This window comes from Corvus brachyrhynchos, unplaced genomic scaffold (assembly GCF_000691975.1).
Source record: "Corvus brachyrhynchos isolate BGI_N302 unplaced genomic scaffold, ASM69197v1 scaffold32, whole genome shotgun sequence".
Lineage (NCBI taxonomy): Eukaryota > Metazoa > Chordata > Aves > Passeriformes > Corvidae > Corvus > Corvus brachyrhynchos.
This window is the reverse complement of record NW_008237919.1, coordinates 1,125,015-1,149,079: the sequence shown is the minus strand read 5'-3', so window position 1 is coordinate 1,149,079 and position 24,065 is coordinate 1,125,015. Positions and strand designations below refer to the sequence as shown.

General features: G+C 36.6%; 1 protein-coding gene across 4 annotated transcripts in view; it reads right to left on the bottom strand.

Moving 5' to 3' along the window:
- Positions 1–3: 3 nt before the first annotated feature.
- The window catches only part of TFEC (transcription factor EC), a 93,543-nt gene continuing 69,481 nt past the window's right edge, over positions 4–24,065 (bottom strand). For 2 of the 4 annotated variants that reach the window (XM_017733106.1, XM_017733108.1), the window contains exons 4-8: positions 19,434–19,548; positions 18,510–18,566; positions 14,253–14,328; positions 5,948–6,095; positions 4–5,038 (exon numbers count right to left, since the gene is read on the bottom strand). In XM_017733106.1, coding sequence (XP_017588595.1) covers positions 4,658–5,038; positions 5,948–6,095; positions 14,253–14,328; positions 18,510–18,566; positions 19,434–19,548 — 777 coding nt within the window. In that variant the 3' untranslated portion in view covers positions 4–4,657. The remainder of the gene's footprint in view (positions 5,039–5,947; positions 6,096–14,252; positions 14,329–18,509; positions 18,567–19,433; positions 19,549–24,065) is intronic. The other 2 variants (XM_017733107.1, XM_017733109.1) reach the window with 1 other exon arrangement.

The window sequence follows — 24,065 nt, the reverse complement described above, 5'->3', positions numbered from 1 at the left end:
TTAAAGAATGTATCAATTATTTTTATTAATGGGATGCTGCTGGATCATGATGTATCATAATGGCCTAAATGTTTAGCAGTTGTGAAGTGTTTTGTCTGTTAGGTATCTCAGATGTTCTTACTGATTGTTACTATATTGCCTTTTGGTGGCATTTTTGAGGGTCTGGACAGTGAAGTTGCACAAGGGACATATAAAAAGATGTTTTCATTTCAGTCCTTTAATTATATTCATGTGTTAAACATAAAATGCTAGCAAATATAAAATGTAATTGTAAAAAGATTGCATGTATAGTGTGCAATAAAGTACATTCTGTCTGCATACAATGACTTAGAAAACAAGATACTGTATGATTAACAATGAAAAATAACAATTATTATAAAAATATTCTACAGTCTCATAATAGCAATGTAAATGCCTTTACTTATCTAAGAGACTTAACATAATTTTAAATTACAATAATTTTACATCCTCCATTCATATATACAACTCTATTAAATTCAGAAAGTATTATAATATCAATGTTCTTATTAAGATTATGCAACTGAATTATATTTAGTTATTTTATTATATAAAGCAACTGTGTTCCTGTTTGTTAAAACTGTTTGCTTTTCTGTAGCTTTTCACACTATCCACACTATGCACAATGAAATAATTTAGTTTTCTGTTCTTAGTATAGCATCTATATCCATGTCATGAATTAAACAGGATGTTAATATTTCAACTCCCTTTCCTTTTGTGTAATTATCAGTCTGCTGTTTTGTGGACTCTCTAGGACTATGTCCACCAGCTTTGAACGGCTGCTACTGAAAACATCTGGACAAAAATACATCTTGACAAAAAGAGTCAGTTCTCCTACCCCCTGCCCTGCTTGAGGTCAAGATCTGTAAGACTTTAAATTCATCTCTAGGCCTAGAGCACATTGTGCATCTTTTTCATGAGATTTCACTAAACAGATTTCTGCTGGAAATAGCTAAAAAGTGTATTTTGCTTGCACCACATTTCAGCCCAACAAAACAGCAAAGAAATTCTACCTCACAGAAGATGTCAGGATTTGTCCCTGTAGTCATGAAATCCCTTTCCTCTGCAGAAGTTGGTAGGACCGGACTTGACTCTGCCCTAGAAGTCCTCTCAGCTTCACAGCAGTGTCTCCAAGCCTGGAGTGGGTGAGGGAGTGTTTACTCCAGAAAGTCTGGGTTGTGACTACCAGCACACACATCTCCTAAATACCTTCAGTAGCACCTATTAATCCCCTGAATGTCCTAGACTGGTTTTGCAGTCTGTACCACCATTTAATTTCAAGGATGAAGCTGTAATCCAGGTTATAATTATTAGATGAAATACTAATTATGATGACTTCCTACTAGAAAAAGTGTTGGTGAAATACCACTGCCATTAAAAACACTTAGGAGTATTGATGCATTTAGTGTTTTGGGCAAGGAGGCTGGGGGTTTTGTGTGAAGGAAGAGAGCTTGAATATTTTTAATACAGTGCCTTGCAAAAAGAGCCTTGACTATCTTATGTTAAGTTTCTCATGCAAGAAGAGAGAGAAAAATTCTGGTGCTTTAGACTGAAGCAATTGTCAAAAGAATGAAAATCAACTTTAAAAAATTTAATGGATGCACTATAATGTTTTTTTAGAACAGTGCTTATAAAAGTGATGAAATTCAGGATGTTATTTAAAATCAGTATAGTTCAGAAGTATAATCTAACTCACATGTAAAAGTTCAATGGGAAAATCATGTAATACATTCATATTTAATTTCTTTTTCTCCATTATGAGCAATCCACACTGGTGTATTTAAAACTAATGCAGTAGAAACTGCAGTACAAGGACAAATGGCATTTGATATCAACCAAATAACCCTTCCTTTCATCAACTGAAATGGACAATACTCATACTATGCTAGACATAATATGGGCATAAATGCTACTTTTAATTCATTATGTTTTGTATTCAGGTGTCAGTATTAGGAATTGTCTTCGTCAAAACTAGGAAAAAGTTGCTCCTCTTTTAATTAATCCAATTAAAATGGCAGTCAGTTCTATATCCAGTTATCTTTGGTTAATACTTGTTTGTCTTTCTGATGTGTTACAAAAACAAAAAAACCAACCAAACAAAAAATAAAATTGAAAAGCTAAACCAAAAAAACCAAACAAATAAAAAGACAAACAAAAACACCAAAACAAAACAAAATACCAGAACCCTGTCTGTTGCTGTTATTTTTATCCATGAAGTGGGAGTGTATCAAAGCCCCTTCTAATGGTCAGGTCTGTTCTTACAGGTCAGTTTACATCCAAGTAGTTTGCACAGACTCATAGAAAACCTTGATATTCCTAAAAGCATAAATATTCTTGTGAAATAGGACACACCATCATCTTTCATAGCCATCTGGGTGTGATTTATTATCCAGCTGCTAATTTTCCAATTATGAAACTATCGTGACACTGTTGGGGTTGGTCAGGCACGTGCTGTGGTCTGAGAGGAACACAAACCTCACAAAGACTGTTAGGAGGGCCCAGGTACCAATAACAGAAGAGGCAATAGTAAGAAACGGTTGCTCTGGCTTTGGATAATATGTTTTTAAAAAATTAAAATATGCATGCAAACAGTAATCCACTTTAATCTCTTCTTACTATTTCCAATACTGTGACACTTCTGGAGTGAGGCAGGCTCAGTGATAGCAAAATTAATACACACTTTTGAAACATATTTTGAATCATTACAGAACTCCTGTAGTGGTTTCAGCTGGGGTAGAATTAATTTTCTTCACAGTGACTAGTATGGGGCTGTGTTTTGGATTTGTGCTGAACACAGTGTTGATAATAGCTGGTTTTGTTGTTGTTGAGCAGGGCTTACACAGAGACAAGGCCTTTTCTGCTTTTCATGCTGCCACACTGGCAAGGAAGTTGGGGATACATGGGAGGCTGGGAGGAGACACAGCTGGGACAGGTGACCCAAACCGACCCAGGGGACATTCCAGACATTCCATATGCTATGTGTATAAAGTGGAGGGAAGAAGGAGGAAGAAGCAACATTTGGAGTGTTGGTGTTTGATATCCCAAGTCACCACCATGTGATGGGGCTCTGCTCTCCTGGAGATGGCTGAACACTTGCCTGCCCATGGGAACCAGTGACTTAATTCCTTGTTTTGCTTTGCTTGTGTGCACAGCTTTTGCTTTCCCTGTTAAACTGTCCTTATCTGAACCCATCAGTCTTCCAGGTTTTACTCTTCCAATTCTCTCCCCAACCTCTCTGGCCAGGCAGTGACCAAGAGGCTATGTGAGACTTGGTGGCTGCCTGGGGTTAAACCACAATGGCTCCCTAATGAGATCTTTTGGCTTTGATTGAAGAAGACCTATGAAGAACCTGTTCCAGTTTATTTTGCCGTGTTTTAATATTGCAATTAGAATGATTGCACTTAATGTTCTTCAGGGACATACATCGCTCTCCAGAATTTCACTATGTATACAAGCGAGTTTTCCAAATGCCCCCTCCTAGCAAGCTAGTTATGAGAGCTAGTGCCTCACATCAATGTTTCTGAGCATCCCCTTCGGTTTGACTAGTCTTCCTTTCCAGCTTTTCTGTAGTGAGTCCAAAGTCAAATTTGAAATTAAATCCTCATTGTTTAGAGTGTATGCAATGAGAATCTTATCATTTCCCTCTGCTTTCAAATGGATCAAAAGCACATGTATGGACAGAGTCCCTTTGGAAAAACCTCACTCTGCTGTCAAAGGATGCTGAAAGTGTCATCCAGCAGCCCGGTGTTGTATCTCTGAATTCCAATTTCGTCCACATAAGAAAGGACACAGTTTCAATATTCTTGGAATAAGCACCTGACATAGTACTGTTACAAGTACTGCTTGTTCTAAATTGTGCTAATTGTAACATGGAGTGTCTGTGCTGTCTTGTATATCCACACAGTCTTTCTGCTGCAATGCTGTATCTTTTTCTATCTGAGTTCATTTGAGTCACTGTTGCTACGTTAGTTTTCATTTTTCTTCTGTGTCATTAAAATATATATTAAAAAGAGCGTTCTTTTTCTACAAATGAAATTTTAAAAACTAATGACATTCCATGGAAAGCTTAATGGATTTTCTCCTTTTAAAGAGAAATCTACACTTCATGCTTACTTGTGTGAAAGCATTACCATTCTGGCTTTTTCAGATTTTAAAAACTGTAACATCTCTGCAGTTCCAAGCTTAAATAGTTCTCTCTTGCTTCACATTTTGTAGAATTTTTTGTTATAAAAAAATAAAAAAAATTAGCAAATTACTAAAACTCATATTTGCAGCAGAGAAAAGTGTAAGCAGATTGAAAAGAGTTTGAATACAGTTTTGCAACATGGGTATTCCTTTTGTGGTAACAGTTTTCTTAGTACTGTAAAAAGTCATGGAATGATAGTAAAAATATTCCCAGTGAAGAGAGATTTGTGCAAATGCCAGCTGTGAACAGATGGTGAATATGGGGCAGCGTGGTATGAGTTCATGTCCATTTATTTTCCTGTGAAGTAAGGGCTCATTGAAAACCTTGTCATGTAATAATTGATTTTCACAGTGTCTTTCCTTATAAGTATCTAAAATAAGAATAAACACCATGCTTACGTTCAACTCAGTCTTTTAACAAGTGGTTTAGAGAAGTATGAGACCCTTTCTGCTTTTATAAATCATCTCCATCATCTGTGCTAAAGCTGCTTCTCCTGCTGCTCTCCTTTGAGGCAGCTGGGGATGTGGAGGACAAGAGTGGGTCTGTTCCAAATGGTGACACTGTGTCATCCAATAAAATTTCCTCTAGACATTGTTCTTCTTTTAGAGCTGCGCTGAAGGACAAATCCGTGAAGTGTGAAAGTGGATCAGAAAAGCCTGTAGATCCATCGCAGACATCAGAATTTTGTCCATGTACCAGAGGCATTTGTTGAGAGTAGTCTACAGAGTTCTCCTCTGGATAAGACTGTTGTTTGATGACCTGTGCAGCTGAATCGACAGCAGTGAGTGAAGACATGATTGGAAGACCATGTGCACGTGCCTGGATCTCCAGTTCCTAGCATTTCAAACAAAATTAATTAAACAATTTTAAAAGAGAAAACAGTCTCTTCAAAACAATTGCAGAAAATATACAAATCATGCATGAAAATTTATTATACCTGCTGCCCAGTTGTGAGATTAAATTTTAAAATATTAATTTTTTAATCTAAGAAAATTAGCCACTCAAGTGTTTTTACATCCCCTTCTGTCATTAAGCAACTATTCTACAGGAACAGAAGAGATAGGACAGCCTCTCTAAAACCACTGCATACTGAATCCAATGAAGGTAGCAGAAAAATGTTGCAACTTGATAGTTCATTATAAAACTGTTATCCAGAGAAACAGAAGATTTTTTACTTGATAATGCTTATGTTATACAGATATATGTGTAAATCAACATACATAAGATGATCGATTTTATGTCTATCCAGCTATTTATCCATCCCATTTCCATAGGTGTGTGCCTATATTAGAATATTGCTTATCAAGCCATGAAGGGCTATATTCTGCCTCTTCATGTCAAAAGTAGATATAACATAATACCAGGGAGTGTAATGCATTAAACAGCTTGAAAGGGAAAATTAAAATACTGAGGGAACTTTGTGGCCAGTATTGATTTTTGGCTGCAGGAATATACTTATTTCCTTTTGTTTTGTCTTTCTTTGTTTCTAACACATGCATAATGAAACTGTTTGTACAAATACTTATTACTTTTCCACAAATTACTTTATGTAAGGTATAATTATCAAAGAAATTTCCTAGAAATCTAAAGAATACCCCCTCCCCAATATACACAGAAATAAATAGGAAAAGTAAATTTATTTTTAATAAATGTCATTTGAGAAAAAATTATATAGATTAACAAAATTTGATGAGGGATAAGTTCTGAGAAAGCTTTGTAGTTCGTGGCAACATTTATACAAACCTGAATTCGGAGTAGAAGTCTTCTGTTAGCGTGCTCTAATTTCTTCTGCCTGTGTTCTAATTCTCTGGCTCTCTGTTGTTCTTTTTGTAGCCACTTGATGTACTCCACCGATGCTTTTAAAATAGTTCCTTTGTTCCAGCGCATATCACTGCAGAATGTAGAGATAACCTTTTCACAATTGTGCATGTCAGCAGAATTCATAAGAACTTACAAAATCCTTTACATTAATATGAAATAATGATTTACATGACTATTATTCACTCTTAGATATTATTGCTTCTGAATGGAAATTTTAATAGAATAGTTAAGAAGCCCTTATATAGTAAAATTAATCCCAGAATGAAAATAAGTGTCAAAAGAAAGTAATAAAGTGACTTTTTGTGGGAGAGCTAAATGCAATATCATGATTCTACCATTACAGTTTTTATATTTTTAGTGAAAATTGCTTTTATTATTAACTCTAAGATTAAAATCTATGTGCAGTATTTCTGCATTAATGAACTAGGAAACATACATTACTGAGGACTTAAGCCTAAATTTTTAAAGATCATTTTGAATATACTACTCCTTTTACCTGACTTACTAATGAGGTTGCTTTTATGCTTGCAGAGAAAAAAATGATCTGTGCTGAATGCCACTCCTCAGTGATGACAGATCAGAAAAATCACACTTTCATAACCATCATGACTAGGGAATGACAAAAATCATGTTCAAAAATCTTGAAACAATATAAAAACCAAGTTAAAATTTACAGCTACATGCAGACCCCAAGTCAAAATAAAAGCTTTGCAAAAAAAATCGGATTAAATCTGCCCATCATTCAGGAAATCATGGTTTGACCTCCAGCTTACAAGCGGCCTTACTAGCAACAAAACACTTGTTCAAATGAATCTGTCCAAAGACTTTCATGTACCCATTTATCAACTTTTCATGTATTCCTTTAAGTAAGGTCTTGGAACAAGAATGAATTTTGTTTCAAATGTTTAATTTCTAATAAATTTCAGTATTTTATGATACAGGATGGGTTCACTGCATTAAATATACCTATATTTGGCTTTATCCAAACTATTCACTTCACTGCAAGATTGCTTAGGCTGAGCAGAAGGTTGGCAGAGCTTCTGGTCCCATAACACAACCCTGAGAAAGAAAAGCTATTTAAACGACTAAGAATCTGATGTTGGGAGGGACAAGCATTTTTTCAATACCTATTCCAAAAACATGTATTTGCACACTGCCATTTTTGGAGCCAAAAGAAATATAAATTATACTCCAGGCTATTATCACTTTGTTCATATCTCCATAAAATTCATCACTAAGATTCACAGAATCATAGAATATGCCGAGTTGGAAAGCACCCATCAGGATTAGTGAGTCCAACTCCTGGCTCTGCACAGGACGCCTCAAGAATCACACCATGTGCCTGAGAGTATTGTCCAAACACTTCTTGAACTCTGTCAGCCTTGGTGCTGTGACCACTTCCCTAGAGAGCCTGTTTCCAGGGCTCAACTACCCACTGGGTGAAAACCTTTTCCTGATATCCAACCTGAACCTCCCCCAACTCAGTCTCATGTCATTTCCTTGAGTCCTGCCACTGGTCACACGAGTGAAGAGATTGGTCCCTTCCCCTCCAGTTCCCCTCATGAGCCTAAGCACCATCAGATATTTCTGCAGTTATTTTTCTTCTGAATGTATAGTGAAAAAACCAGGCAGGTACAGGATTTAGGGACCTAGACCACCCAGCTTTTCCTGATGCTTTACTAGGCATAAAACCTTATGGAGCTGATAACTTTAAGACACTAAGAAGAATACATAAAATTATTTGTGATAAAGCATCACAGTGTTTAACCATACTGTAGAATTCAGAAAATCTGCTAGAGATTTGAGGGTAACATTTTTTTGATCCAAGAGTGCTCAAATGCAAATGTCTGTTCTCTCTGGGCAGCACACAAACTGTGGAGCTTCCCTCCTCTCTATGCTGCAGGCCAGGAATGCAGAGCTTTTGGGATTAGAAAGTGAAGAGGTCAGAGAGAAAATAATTGTTGTCTACAACCCTACTGTCTACAAAGCCAAAACATAATTGGGTATGTATTCTGATTTAGACATTGGCTGGCCAAAAAAGCCAGAACAGAGGTGGGACTGGGAGCCAAGAGAAGAATACATCTCCCTCATCATGGCTGAATCATCTCTTGGAAGCTCCTCTGCCTTCTCCTTCCTGTCCCTGTACTTCTTGACCAGGTGGGAGGACAGAACAGTTTCCTGCCAGCATCCCATGGGCTCCCTCCTAGGAGAGGACTTTCTCCTTTCAAGTGCAAACTCATGTTCAAACTGTAAAGGTTAAGGAAGATTTCTGTATGCATAATGCATTGTTTCTGGGCAAATCTTTGACTGCCATCACCATGTAGAAGTTTAATTTTCTTCAGACCTCTTTGGAAAGTTAGGTAAAATACTGAGAGGTCCCTGTTTATGACTAAATTGCAGTGGAGTTTGAAAGGCAGTAAAGTGTCTGTCTGCCTATGCTACAGCACTCATGAATAAAGAAGCTAAATAAAATAAATAAAGTTAGAAGGACAGAAACTTTTCAAACTGGGATTCTCCACTCCCATCTTGGATATGAGCTATATGTGCTATATGGAGAAACACAATCCTGCTCAACAAGGAGGTTAGTCTCTAATAAGTACTAAACACAAAACTAAGACAGGTTTGAGCTGATGGTCAGAACCTAAAGATATAGCACTATGAAATTAGAAACAAATCCATAGCTGGAAAAATTGAAATAATTGAAGAAATGTAACAACAGCAGGAAAATTTGAATGTATCACATATTTAGAAAACATTTCATAGTGTTTTCACAAAAAATTTCATGTCAGTTATGAAATTTTATGAATTCAAAATCAGAAAAAATTATTTTTGGTTGATTTTTCTGATTGACATATGAGTAAGTCATACATTCATGACTGTATTTGGAATATTTTTTGATGAAATTAATTCATGTTGCACTTAATTGTTACACTTTATATCACCTTGTGATATGGCTTACTTTTAGTTCCTGTTTCCTTGATAGTTTTAGTTTTTATTTTATGGTAATGATTTTTTTTCATTGTTTTAAATAAATCTTCACTGGAAGATTAATTGCTGGATTCAAACTGCAAGAGAGATGGACCTGGTCAGCTTTTGTATGAGATACATAGGGATAGATATCTCTCGTGGCAATATTTACAGATCTGAGAGGCAAAACTGTAATGAAGAACTAGGATAAAAATGCAGTGGTTACTATTATTATTCAAGAGACTGTTCTTTAAGCAGTGTACACATGTGTGTGTGTGTGTGTCTGTGCTTATGTGTGTGTCCCCCATGTTGCTTCTACATCTCTTCTCATATGTACATATACTGGTTAGTGTCTTATTAAATGAGGAATATTGAAGTTAAACCTTCCAGTGTCTGAAGGCAACACAGCAAAGGAACAGCTGGTGACCTTAGAAGTCAATGTGTATTTCACTTTGTGTGCCTCTTTACCAGGATGTAAAGAAAATACTGAACGTGTCTGTGCTGATTATGCATCACAGGCATTCTTCATTCATTCTAGCCCAGAGCACCACACAGCAGTCACAGGACAGTGCTGTGGAGCAACAGAGGCTCTATGCAGATGTGCAGAGCAGCAATGCAACTGGTGAGGATGCAGGCAAATTTGGGCTGGTAAAGGTGAGATTCCTGCATAGCAATAGTATGAAGTGCATCTAGCTCTGCATATCAGGCCGGCAAGAAGATTCGTCTATGATGGGAAGAAAAAACCTCAGCATTTGAAAATGGATTAACTCAAAGCACAACAAGTGCATAAGAAGAACTCAGAAATTCTCCAATAAGTTATTGGGTTTCTGTTGTTTCTCTGAAAACAATGGTTTCTAAATTGGTTGTAAATAAAACTATCTCAGAAGTTATAAACATGTCACTAGGAACTTGTAGTTTTTGCTTTTTAGAGATATATAGATTGTGCTTATATATAATAGAGATAAAAATTACAATGAAAAGGCCTACAAACCCATTTGAGAAACCTTAAAAATTCAGGAATCGCTGGCAGTCGTTACTCATATAATTGGAAACTTCTTTATAAAAACAGACAAAATACTTGCATTTTTAACTGTTTTGATCCTACAAACTTAGATATAGATCTACTGATCTTCAGATATGGCAGGAATTCTTTTCTTCACTTTGATTTTTCAGTTCTATTAATTTGATTCTTGTTTGGCCTTTTTTTTTTTTTTTTTTTGGTTTGGCTTTTGTTTTCCTTAGTCTTGATTTTTATTAAATGCATGTATGGCACCATCCTGTAAATACTGAAATACATGGGAAATTCTACATCCAAACCAAGTCATTTGAGAGCAGTAAGACGTTTTGCAGGTCTGGTCATCAGAAATGGCCTCTGCAAAGAATTACTTCTTTGTTCCTGTGTGTCCATATGGTAAAGTAATTTGAACTTTTTAGCAACTACAGATGTGTTAGTGAGTTTAATTAACAGAGGTCTACCAAAAATAACAAGATTCACATACAAATTAAAAAAAAATAAGTGAAAAACATGTTTTATTAGTCTCTGCATCCTGTCTCCTCCTAACTTTAACACCTGAATTTCTCTACAAAACTCAAATGCCCAGAACAAAACATATAACTCTCATCAAGTTAAGTTTCCCATTTTGGAGAAACGAAACATAGAAAGAGACTGATCTTCATCTCATTTCCATTAATTTAACTTTATTGAAGTCAAAGGATCTTTACTAGTTTACAGAAGTTGAACTCCTGTAGGAAGGATAAGAGCATCTGGTCATCTAAGATTAGATCTAATTAACAAAAGCAGTGTTTGAGAGAGTGTGATAGTTACAGAGCTTGCCAGAGACAGGTCAGTTACTAGTAACAAATGCATTTGCAAAGCTGAAACTGCGTTTGCAGACCACCTCTTTCCTTTTTTTAGAAATTAAAGAAATTTACTCAAAGAAATAGTTAGAAGGACTTTGTACTTGTTTTGAGGGCTTGCACAATTTTGAATTGTATTATTCTGAAAGAGGCAGCAAGTTTCCACTTTATAATAGCACGAGTGTACACAAGGTTTTCCTTTGCAAGAAATGTGTCTGTGCTGGCTGCTAGAGGGTCTGACCACAGACACTAGAGAGGTCAGGCACAGGTAGATGCAGAGAGCAGAAAGGAGAGAGTGAGAACAAGCCGCTGCTTCTGCCCAAATTCTCAGCAGTTCTCTCAACATCCCATTTCTGTAATATGACTAGAATTCCTGAAGGAAGGGGCTTTTTCTTGTTTAGCTTCCTGGCAATTCAAGTCCAACTACATTAAACTGTTCTTGTGTAGGCATTCCCAGGCTCCATCACAATAAGAAATCCTGTTAACCATGTAAAAGGTGGATTCAGAAAGGTTGAACACAAGTGGAAAGGTGGGTATAATTAAAGGAGCAGGTTATGAGATTTTCAGCAAAATATGACAGAGTATTTTTGGCATTTTTAAAATTCTATTTTTGAATTATTCTGTAAAACTGATTTGCATTTCTGAATCATCTAGCACTTGGATATCTAAGCATTGAAGATTAAACAAAAGAGTCATAGTTCTTTGTAACTTATCTTCATTTTCTAATGCTGATGAAGTGAACTTAGAACACCCATTCATTTATGTAATGTAATCCACACTTTTCATCATTAAATTAGAAAAAAAAAAATACATGGAAAGAATAGGGGTTTAATCCAGTCAAAAGAAAGTCCCTGTGGAAGCTCTGCAGGAGCCAAACAAGTTCACTACATAACTAACAAAACAAAAGTGAAATAAAAACCCCACACAGCACTTCTAAGAAATATAAATCACAAAAGGTTTCCAAGTGGCACAAAAAAATGTCCTTTTCTATTTCTGATTCTGAATGTAATCTTCTTGAAGCAAGCCATCTGGGACAGGCATGCTAACCACAATGGCTTAGTTATAGTAGTATTTGCTCTTCAATGCAGAGGCTGATTTTCTTCACCGTCCTTAGTCTAAGTATCAGTAAGCTTTCTCCTTTTACAGCTAAGTTTCCACTATAAGAAGAATCTTCTAAAATCAATATGAGGCAAAAATGCTATGTGTGATAAAATGTTACAGATGAAGTATTGTAAGCCATGATAAATATCTTTCTTTCAAAGGAGAGGGGGCAGATTGGGGGCACAGTAATGTGTTATGAAGTAAAAAGCAAGAACTGCAAGATAGAATAAAGATACTGAGTTATGATTTGGCAAAACAAGACCATACCAAAAAGTAATAATAATTTTGATCTACTAAGCCAACAAAACATGTTCAAATTAGTCTATTTCCACCTAAAAATACAAATACAAAAAAAAAGGTGCTTACACTTCTTTGAATAAATTTATCCTTGCACTAAGCTATAGCAAAATCATCTTGCAATCTGCTTTTTCAAAAGCCCTGCACATTCTGGTGCCTTTTTTTCTTAGCACCAATTTAAAAGCTTTTCAGTAGGCCTGCTTTCCAAAGGAGTACTGATTATCAGCCTTTTGAAGACAGCAGTCTTCAGAATGTGAGATACTTAAGTTCACCTTGTGCTTTTGTAAACATAAACCACTCTGGGTCTGGTCACGCTGCTGAGCTCAGTCATGGGTTTGCAAACTAAAACAAGTAAAGGCAATGACTTCAAAATCTATACCTGAAACATTTTCATCAGGCAGCAACACCAAGATCTGAGGATAAAGTCCACCATCCGCTTACTGGAGCAAAACTGCAGGTCCAGGTAAATAATTTTAAGAATAGCTTAAATGATTGCTCTAGATATTACAGTTTTGATTAAGTTCACAACGTAAGCCTGAATCCAGACCAAAACATACAAGTGAAACACCTATATAGGCAATCAAAAAGTGCAACTGGAATTTGTACCCCATGCCAATCTCTAATTGCAGTGTAACCTATTTCTATTTTTGCTTTATAGCTGCAAACCAACAGTGCCATCCACTGTTTTTCTGAGAAATCTTTCAATTACTTGCCCAAATAGTATTGGATACTGAAACATGCACCAGCAAAATTAAAACACTTGTATCACTTTCTGCTTGCAACAAATCACATGGCCAAAACTTTATTTAGGTATTTAAAGTGCTTTTTATTTTAACTCAGCTGTAACACCTAATTCCATATTAATAATAAAAACATGCCCATTTACCCAATATTTTGTGAATGCTTATAGAAAGAGCTGAGTTTGTGAATTCTCTAAATGGATGCAGTATGTTAACTTTCTCTCTGGTGACTTCACTCCAAGTAAAGCCAACCTTGTACTTATGTAAGTCTCACACAGTTTTATATTGTTGCAGAAATCCTTAATGTAAGCAAATTTTCTTAATCCTAAGGTAAAAAAAGCTGAAATATCAATAGGTGTTTTCATTTGAAGTATCATGCAAGTTTGTATGCAAATGATGCAAATGATAAAGACAAAATCTGTATAATCAACTTTATGCAAGTGACAATCATACTGGTATATTGTCTTAAGTTTTCCCTGAGTGACAAGAGAAATCTAAGGCTAAAGTTCAGCATTAAAAATCACTCTGAATTGTTATTACTAATCCTGCAATGGGCTTTTCTACAAGGCAGTTTCCTTCCTGTTGATGACAAATATAAGCTTTAAGGGAATGCGCACATAGTTCAAGCAATATGCATTTTGTGTTTCTTTAAGTATATGCATTAGTATAAAATGATATTATTATAGCAATTATAGCAATTATTACTTTTATCCTTGCATTTTAGGACTTGTGCTTTCCCTGCACTGAGTTGAGGACTTCTGAAAAATGCTCAGTCTACAGACTCTTAAATTGTTTTTTTTTTTTCCTTTAGTCAAAGGGCAGACAGTGACAATGTAAATTTTGTGTTATCCCACTAGAGGGCCATGGCAAGAGCTGAAAGCATCACTACTTCCTTCTCCAGAGACACCACACAATTGTGCTCAGGGACAGAGAGATGGACTTTCTGTTGTTTGGCTTATCTTTTCCTTTTTTCTTCTTTTTCCTTTTGTTTGGGTTTACTTTGTTTGTTTGTTTTCCCTTGAAGTGGTAGCCTCTCTTAAACACCCTGAAATTGCTTTCATATTATTATGTTTTCACATAAGTTTTTCCAAGGCACTAAAAATCTGTCAAAGGTTTGCTACTTCAACAGCCTGATCTGAGCCAGTGACCTGTCATAGAAGAATTTTGTATCCCATTACTTAATCTTATAGCCAGTATATGCAACTGTCTCTTTTCTCCTGTATTTATACTGTAAATATTATTATAGGAAAGACAGTTGAACTCACGGGTCATTAGACTTGGGGATGAGTGTGCCAAGCTCCTTGATTCGGTAATTAATATTATACCTTCTTCTTCTCTCAACTGTTAAAAAGAAACGGTTACTATTTTTATGGTGAAATATTTTTGGAGAAATTCAACATAAAACGTTTTAATTAGTTAAAAACAAGTTAGTCAATATACAGAAAATGTCTTCCTCAAATAGCAGTCCCAACATGAGCTCCTACTCTGTCTCTGACTTATTCTCCAGACAAACTCCATGATTAATACCTTCTGTATCTTACCTTACCTATAGGTTTTTCCCCAATTTAAAATTAGATTTCCAGAGAATAAATAGTCACATATTGTCTAAATGTGAGTTAACACTTCTTTTTTACTGATGTTAATATATTCTTTCTCTACCATGCTCCCACAGAACAGAGATTTCAGCTTAGTGGAGTTTTGCTGGTGACTTCAACAGGGATACAAGACAATTCATTCAGCAGTTGATATTTTGGCAGAATTGCTGTTACAGAACACAGGTAACAGCTTTATTATCCCTTATTTATAATTACTAGCATTTAAAACCACAGAGAGCACATGATTACAACCATATCCTGTCATGGAAACAGAGCAAGATTATGTCCCAGTAACACTTTGTCCCCAGTACGTCTGTTTCCTTTGGTGACAGACAGCACAAACATATTTACGATAATTTTTAAAGCAGAGAGAAAACTAAAAAAACCCCCATGGTTTAAACAATGAAATCTATTTTCTGGATTTAAATTTATGCTTCTCCTAAGACAAGCTATGTAGGTTATCTTTGTTTACTTTGTGGTTTAGTTAGAAGGAAAAAAGAGAAAATAAATGTCTTCAAATTAGTACCCCCTCTCTGTGCTCTCAGTTCACTTTACCAGCATTGTACTGGTATCCAGTCTGGTGTATGTGATCCTTCAGAAACTTTACATTTTCTTAGTGGATAGGTGCAGAGGACATCTCATTGGTTTGGGGAATTAATGGTATATAATTTTGACACAGAAAGTGTTTTTAGTGAGAATGTAGTCCCACTGGGGTACTGCTGGCTATCAGAGACTGGTGTTCTACTGGTGTGAACTCATGCTTTTGTCCACTCCCTCCACTTTAACTCAATCCAAATCTTGCTGAATAAGCAGGAGTCAGCTTTGGTCCATCACTAACATCACACTGAGCTCTTTCTCTTCGCCTTCGCATCTTGGAAGACCTTACCTTGGGCTCAATATGCTAAGGCCACTGTTCTCTGTCAGACCAGCCCTGGCCAGCCTAGAACATGGGCAGAATGGATACATGTTCCAAGTTTGGAGATGTTCACTTTAAGTCTAATGTCCTAATTTTGAATGTTAATACAAAAAGGTTGGTAGAGCTAAGTTGTAAGTGTTCAGTCAAGGGCATCCTGGTGGGTCTTCCAAGGCTGACTTAAATATTCTCAGTCATATGAGCATGTTGCTTTCAGTCTCAGCCCCACCACCTGGATCACTTTTAGTCTTCTTCTTCCTGTGTATAAAAGTGTTTTCTTCCAGTCTGTGTAGGCTCCTAGGTTTATGCAGCAGTCAGTTACTTCTTCCCTAGCAGATTCAAGCTCTGGGAACAGCCTGAGTGTTTTCATTTACTCTGATTAAGTACTCTACCTTGGTGGGATGTATTATCTTGTCTTGCTTTCTATAGAAACAGGAATTTCACTCAACAAATTAAAACATCTCAGATTTTTTCCATCATGATTCACATATTCAGAAGACGGGGTTATAATCCTCCTAAGTGTACTGCTTAGTGAGCCCCCACATCCCATTGGAATGAATGTGCAGGATCTTGTAGGAGAGCACTGTACAAAAACACATAGCAACTGAAAAATTTAAAAGATATATTTCAGTTGTGTTGGCAAAATTATGGCATGGCAAACAAAATTGAAGAATGTGCTTAACTGTACTGTCCTACAGCATAATAGCTGTTGTTTAATCAATATTTATATTGTGGAAAACTCTGTAAGACATTCATCAAAAAGCAGTCAACTAAGCATTTGCTATGAAGACAAAGAAAAAATTATGTGGACGCTTACAGAATTCTTTTTTCTTTGTATTTTTCTTTTTCCTGAAAAAAAACTTCCATTGGTTGTGTTAATGAGTTAGGGGGGATATTTTTAAGCTTGGAAACATGTTTCAACAGAACTTTCCTGATGTATGTCTGTAACCTTTCCAGAGATATCCTGAGTTATCAGTAATATGTCAAGCATCAAATATAAACATAAGACAAATCAGAAAATGATTTTTCAAACTGCGTGGACAGGATGATGACATAACCCCAGGATGAAGAAAAAAACCCCAAAGTCAAAAAAAATTAAATAATGTTTTAAACTCTGCTACATGAAGGGGTTCCATTTCTTAAATCTAAATCCCTTTTCATGGTTTCATCCAATATACAACCTTTCAAAAGGAACTTTTTTCAGTACTTTCATTCCTTCTTGTTATGAGAATGTACAAGAACATTTCTGTAAAATTTAGACCTTAATTTGACCTGCAAATTGAATTTTTGTATGATTCCAATCAACTTCCAAAAACTGATTTTTCAGACCATCACTAAGAAACCTGATCCTCATAAAAGAGCAAATCACACAGATAAAGCCTTTATAGGCAATGCATTATTATGACCAAGCCTTTAGATAGTAGAGCTATCTCCAGAGAGACTTTGAGCTCTGTAGTATACACCTGGAGCTAAGCCAAAACAGATGCTGCCTGTCTGCAGTGGGATCTTTATGGTCTTCAGTTTAGTTGCCAGTGGTGAGGGAAAATTCTCAGACATTTCTTCTGTGATCAGGAAGGACTCTGATAAGCCAAAGCAAACAATGGAGGCAATAGTAAGGCCTGCCATTCCTGATGTACATATGAGCCTCTCTTTCCCCTTGTAGCTCCAGATAACTCCTACCCACCCCCTTTCCCATCCAGCAAAACTCCCCATTTCTGCCCTAACAAGACAGACAGCAGCTGCATTGGCATTTCAGAGATTACGTGCTAGCAACATGTCTAAGAATCTTCATGGTCTGTCTGTAATCCACAAAAAAATCACAGACGAACATAAGGATGACTTCTGGAAATTCTGAGTAGCAGAAGATTGTCCACAGTCAATGCTAGCACATTGTGCCAGTGGATGTATACTTTTGGGTGTGTAATTTCATGCAAAGGAAGCCATAAACCCCTCTATGGAATACTGGAATAGCCAGAGAAGCAAGATAGAAATAAGAGAATAAAGATACAAAATAGTGGCTATTAACTAATTACCAATTTAGTTTTAAATTCATAGAATCATAGAGTATCTCAAGTTGTAAGTGATTCATAAGAATCATTGAATCCAACTACCATACTATTTCTGTTGGAAGAACTGCAAAGGAGAACTTGGAAGTGTACCTTCTGTACTCAACACTTTCCAAAAAGAATCTTCAGGCTTTTTGTTTCAAATTATGCTTTAGAGGGAAAAATTGTGTAATTTTATAGGCAATTTTCTTCCAGTAATGAAACAGATTTTTTTCTATTCTATATAAACCAAAATGGTTTTTTTATTTTTATAAGTCTAATACTTAGACACTGAACTATGAATTTCACTATGTTCCAAGACTATTTATGTTCCAAGACTATTCTTCTAGAACCAACATGCCATCTGTACATAGCTGCACTGCTGTCCATAATGGAAACAGAACTGTATATCAGGTGACAGAGGTTACAGGGCTTGTGTGGCAGAGTCCTGCACTGATCTCCTTTGGTGAGATACAATTTCCATAACTTTAAGAGCTAAACAACCACTTAGAAATTGTCTGATAGCATATGCATTCTTTTTTCCTTCCCCATCACCCATAAAGAAGTACAGCCTCTTGCTTGGGTGCTTCAATAAATATGGTGTGAAGACTGGATTTTCACTGTTGTTTTTCCTCATAATCTGCCTCCTTTCTTGTCTGCTTTGCACTGTAATTCTTAGAGAAAACATCAAGTAAAGTGTGCTACTGTAAAAAAAAAAATAGCAGGAGATGATATGGAAATAAATTAATTGCAATATGCAAAGTATTTTGAAAGACAAATGTCAGTGACAGAAGTTGATTTCAAGAAAGAAAGCTTTGTGGTTGGCTGTGTTTGCAGTCTGAGTTCAATTTGATTAGCCTGCTAACATGTTGATCTAGAAGAAGAGCAGAGATGTGGTAGCTAATGTATAATGGTTTTGCATTCTCTATACATTCCATTTAATGAGATGGAAGATGAACATATACTTACTGAGATTGTGGTTATCCTTTTTTTGTCTCTCCTTTGCCATTGCTCTTGTATCTGCTTCTGACAGAAAGTAACATTTATTAAAATAGTCCTTAAAATGCAATTCCCATACTTCTTTCATCTTTTGAAAATGGCCTCGTATCCCAAAGACCAGACTTCCAGTACTTTTACTACATTACTATTTTTATTATTAAAGCAGATCATAGGCAAATCTATATTCTACCAGTACTAAATTTTTACCAAGTCTGGCAGGTTGCTTAAGATTTTTTTATTGCACTTTTTTTTAAATTTAAGAATGTAGAAATGCTGTGGAGGAGTATTTTTTTCTCCAATTTCCTGTATTTTACATCAGGATAAAACTTACAATACACTAAGGTGAATATGGATTTTTTATATCCCATAATGCAAGAGTTAATCAGATTTGTAAGATATTGAATAAACTCACTGTTTCCTCTGAGCAACACTAATAAACTGTACATGATTTTTAGCATTCTTTGGATTAATTGAATGTAACTTTTAAAGTTCTTAATCCACTAATATAGCTTTACGTTGAATAGGCTTATTGTTAAGTTTTAAAAGAACTATTTGTTCTAACCTGGAACAAATTTAATGGATGATAATTTATTTATACTGTTGGCCAGGAGCCAACATTTAGAATAATATAATGTTTTCTAAAATACAAGGTTTTTTTAGAAACATGATGTTCATAAAAACAGGGGGCAAACATGGTTTCTGAATTGCTAAAGAGAAGTACAGAAAGAAAACATTTCTCCTTGATCTTTGTTCTTTTCCTTAAATGAAACTACAAACTGAAAATTCTCAGGAATTTAATTATGGACATCTTTTTCATGGATAAGATTTATTCAACTTTTAAGAGACCCACCATCACTTATGCAGTTATATGCCAAAATCTCAGAGTTCTTTTACCTGTTAGCTCCCTTTTTACTGGTAGATTAGCTGGGCAAGAGGCATTTGTGAGACCCATATTAGCTGGTGCCATTCCCTGGTCACTGTTATATATATCCAAAATGCTGCTAGATAGCTTGAGGGGTAGGGAAGGAAAGAAGAATAAGAAAAAAAATTAAAAAACGTTAAAGACTTCAAAGATCAAAAAAGCAAAACAACATGCATGCAAGGAGCAAACATCTTTGGATATGAGTCTGGTGTTCTTTAGGAGGAGTACACGTACATATAAAGGGAAAGTTTACTGTTACACAATATTAAGTAAAATTGAAAGCAAAGGGTCAGTGTCTGCCATTTTTCCACAGGTGCCGTTTGTGTGGGTTTCAGATCTACAGTGATGGCAAGATATGGGCCCCAGTTTCTATTTTCCAATTGCTTCTACATCATATTTTCTAAATCCAGGGTTGCCATGACTGCACTTCAAATATTCATTAGGTTGAAAGCCGAAATAACCTCGCTGATTTTGACCGTACTCACCAGTAAGTTTTTTAACCACAACTCTAAACTCTGAATTGGTACTTCATATGGGGCCTGGTTTAGCAGTACAAAGATTCAGGGACCTAGTTACATGTAACAGTTAAAATTAGAGTGGACAGAATATCAGAGAAAATGCTTTGAGGAAAGGAACTGTATTGTTGTCAGGATAGACCAGATAACCTGATGGATTTAACATGCATAACATATAACCATGTATATCAGTATCCTTATTACCTTAAAAAATACCATATACTATTATTTAAATAAACCCATAGAATGCACCCAAAGAAAAGTAAGGCTAAAGTATGTGGATTTCAGGTAATTGCGCAAATATTACCTTTACTTGGATAACTTTACATTTATGAAATAACTGTAAAATATGTAAAAGTTTACTGAAGAACACTTCAGGCTTTGCTCAGTTTCTATGACCCAATGATCAGCCTTTCAGCACTGATCCTTTGCAGTAAGAGAAAAACTTTTTTATCATGCATATAAAATTTGTACTAACATCTTTGGGGTTTTTTTTGTGGCCAACACACAAGGACTCATAAACTGAGTTTGGGTCCACATGGCCAAAATAACAGAAAAAAAAAAAAAAAAAACCAAAAGAAATCAAAAGAAAAACACCAAAAACCCCAAAAGGATTAAAAAGTGGGTGAAAAAATGTGGATAAAACCCTGACCTGAGACAGAAAAGCATGAAGGGAAATTAGGAGTTATTTAAGAAAATTGTTTTTCATGGACAAGAAAATGTGTTTTTACAGATTTGACCTGCACCTATGGGTCCTGAAACAACTCCGAATTTTCCAGGCAGGTCACCAAGACACCAATTGTTGGTCTGCTGGGAACCAGCTTTTTTCAGGCTCTTGTAATTTCTCTTTTTGTAGAGACTGTGAGCTTCACCACAAGTTACTTTGAATGGAGACAACTTTCCCAATTACTTGCTCAGCGTGAAATTGTTCCATGGCAGTGCTTCCTATATTTTATGTTAAATCTGAAAGTTTTAAATTGGTTTTATTTTTAAATAATGATTTTATTAAATTAACTAATAACTTTACTAGATCATCTGAGAAACTATTTTGAGTTAAATTCTCCCAGTTCTATTGCATACAGTGAAATGAAACAATCAGAATTCTTTTCGAACACACGTAAATAACATGCTCATCTTTAAAGTAGAGCTTTATTACTTAGGAAAACTGACAATTCTTGAATACCATTAGAAATCACAACACCAAGTCAGTTTTGAAAATCTGCTTACACATTTGATCTCTCAAGGAAAATACTTTTTAAAAGAATGTTTGGAATTCAAATGAGTATTACTCAGAACAAGCCATGTTTAATATGCAGGATTTGAATGCTAAGAGCATTCTCACGTTAAGTACCTTTGTTTCATTCGAGGGATAAACTGACAAGTACTACAGAATTCACTGCAGTTTTACTTTTGCATTTTCTTTGTTCCAGTGATAGGATAACTACATTACAAGAGTGAACTCAGATTAGCTCTAGTCATATTTAATTACTTCCTACATTCATGTAAATGAATTTGGCTCATTGAAACTATATGAAAACAGAATGACATAAAAAATGAGAGTCAATGTGACTCCTACACTCCTACATGTCCAAGTTCCAGTGGACTTTGGTAAGGCTGTTATATTATTTAGGCTACTGTTTTTGTGAAATGCTAGGAGATAGTAATGACTAAAAATTATATAATCTAATAAATAATCTAATAAATGAGAAATACATATCTGGCATACTTTACATATTTCACACAGCTTTGTACATAAGTGCCACCAGTTTCATGAAAATTATTGAAATCTTCAATTTAGCAGATTGTCAATGCCATTAATGAAAAAAACAGGCTTGTAAACCACAGTTTGACACAAACATGAGATACTTAATTGATTACTTCTAAATTTCAAGCAGAAACTCACATTTATCCTTGCAAGGTAGTTAAATTTCTATAGCCTATTCACAAAGGTGTGAATTTAAATGACAGTGTCCAAATCCAAGAGAAAAGTTCATGAATGGCCAATTTAGCTGGCAAGGAAAACATAATACCAATACACTTCAAAGTTCAAAACCATGTGATGGTTCAAAAGAGAATGAGTAAATTCAACTTAAAACCACAGGTAGACATTTCAGTTGAATCCAATAACACAGCTGGTGAAGGCAACTCTATGTAACTGCTGCCATTGTCCAGAGTGATAAGACTTCATGTACTTCCTTCCATCACTAGAACCACTGGGGCAGTGGCTGCAAGCATCTGTCCGTGATCTATATCTGACTACGTTAATACTTTCATCAAGCAGCAAAAGGTATGAAACATCACAGAATCATAGAATACCCTGAGTTGGAAGGGACAGACATGGATCATCAAAGTACAACTCCTGGCCCTGCACAGGACAACCCCAAGAATCACACCATGTGCCCAAGAGCATTTTCCAAACACTTCTTCAACCCTGGCAGGCTTGATGCTTTGACCACTTCCCTGGGAGCCTGTTCCAGTGACCAACTCTGGGTGAAGAATCATTTCCTGATATCCAACCTAAACCTCCCCTGACAACTTCAGGCCATTCCCTTGCATCTTGCCACTGGTCACCACAGAGAAGAGATCAGTGTGTGACCCTCTTCTTCCCCTCATAAGGGAATTGTAGACTGTGATGAGCCTCCCCCCTGCCCCCAGTCTGAACTGACTAAGTGACCTCAGTCACTTCTCATATGGCTTCCCTTCTGGAGTCTTCACCATCTCTGGGGCCCTCCTTTGGACACTCTCTTGTAGCTTTATATCTTCCCAAACCTGACCAGAATATTCACGGTGAGGCCACCCCAATGCAGAGCAGAGAGGAACAATCCCCTCCCTTGCCTGGCTGGTGATGCTGGGCCAATCCCCCAGGACAGGGGTGGCCCTCCTGGCTGCCAGGGCACTGATGACTCATATTTAACTTGCGATAAACCAGGACTCCAAGGTCCCCTTCTGTGGTGCTGCTTTCCAGCATCTCATTCACAGTCGGTCTGTACATTCACGACTGCCCCATCCAGGTGAAGAATCCAAGACTTGTCTTTGTTAAACTTCATTCAGTTTAACAAAGTGACTGTCCAGCCCTCTAAATTGTCTAATTCTCTTTGCAGAGCCTCTCTGTCAAATGTCCCATATCATCCTTGTTTCTTGCAGATGCTTTCCAGCATTCTTCCCCTTGTCATTTCACATTTTTTATCAGCCAAAAGGAAAAGAGAATCACTTGTTCATCATATGGAGATGATGAAAATCAAGCCCAAACCCAAGTCATTTAACTACTGATGACTACAATCCTATCATCTGACTAATTAGAAGGATTCACATAAACACTACTCCAGAAGGGATGGGCAGGGAAGAAGAGACAGTGGGGTAGCTCTGTATTTTAGAAAGTGTTTTGATTGTCTAGAGCTTAATGATGGTGATGATAAGGTTGAGTGTTTATGGGTAAGAATAAGGGAGAAGGCCAGCGAGGCAGTTCTCGTAGTAGGACTTTTTATAGACCACCCAACCAGGATGAAGAGGCAACTGAAATATCCTATAAGCAAGCAGCTGAGAGAAATCTTGCAACTGCTGCACGAAAAGATGAGCCAGTGAGGAAGACTGGCCTGGCTGAACAGAGAGCTTTGGCTGGAACTGAGGGAAAAAAGGACGGTACAAGTAGAGCCAGGCAATTTAAGAGGACACCAATGATGCTGTGAGATTATCCAGGGAGAAAATTAGAAGGGTCCTGTCTCGGTTTTGAAAGACAGGTGTCTGCTAAGGAAGGCAGAAGCCCCCCTTGAAGTGGCAGATATAACCCCTTTTCCCTCCAAGTTATTATATTTTGAAATCAAGGGCCTTTAGGCAAAGATGTGGGAAATAGGAATAACAGTTCTTTACTCTATATATATATGTATATAACCAGTCAAACAAAACAACAACAACTCTGGCAGTAACAGCAATCACAAACCCAGTCCCAGCCTTCTCGGCTGTCGGGCCTTTTCCCCTCGGGTGCAGTTCCGCTCGCAGCCAGCAGGGGCGCTGGCGGCTCCCGGTGAGCAGGGCAGGTGCGATGGTTCCCCCGTGGCTGCAGGGGGCGCTCCGGAGCGAGCTCGGGGAGCA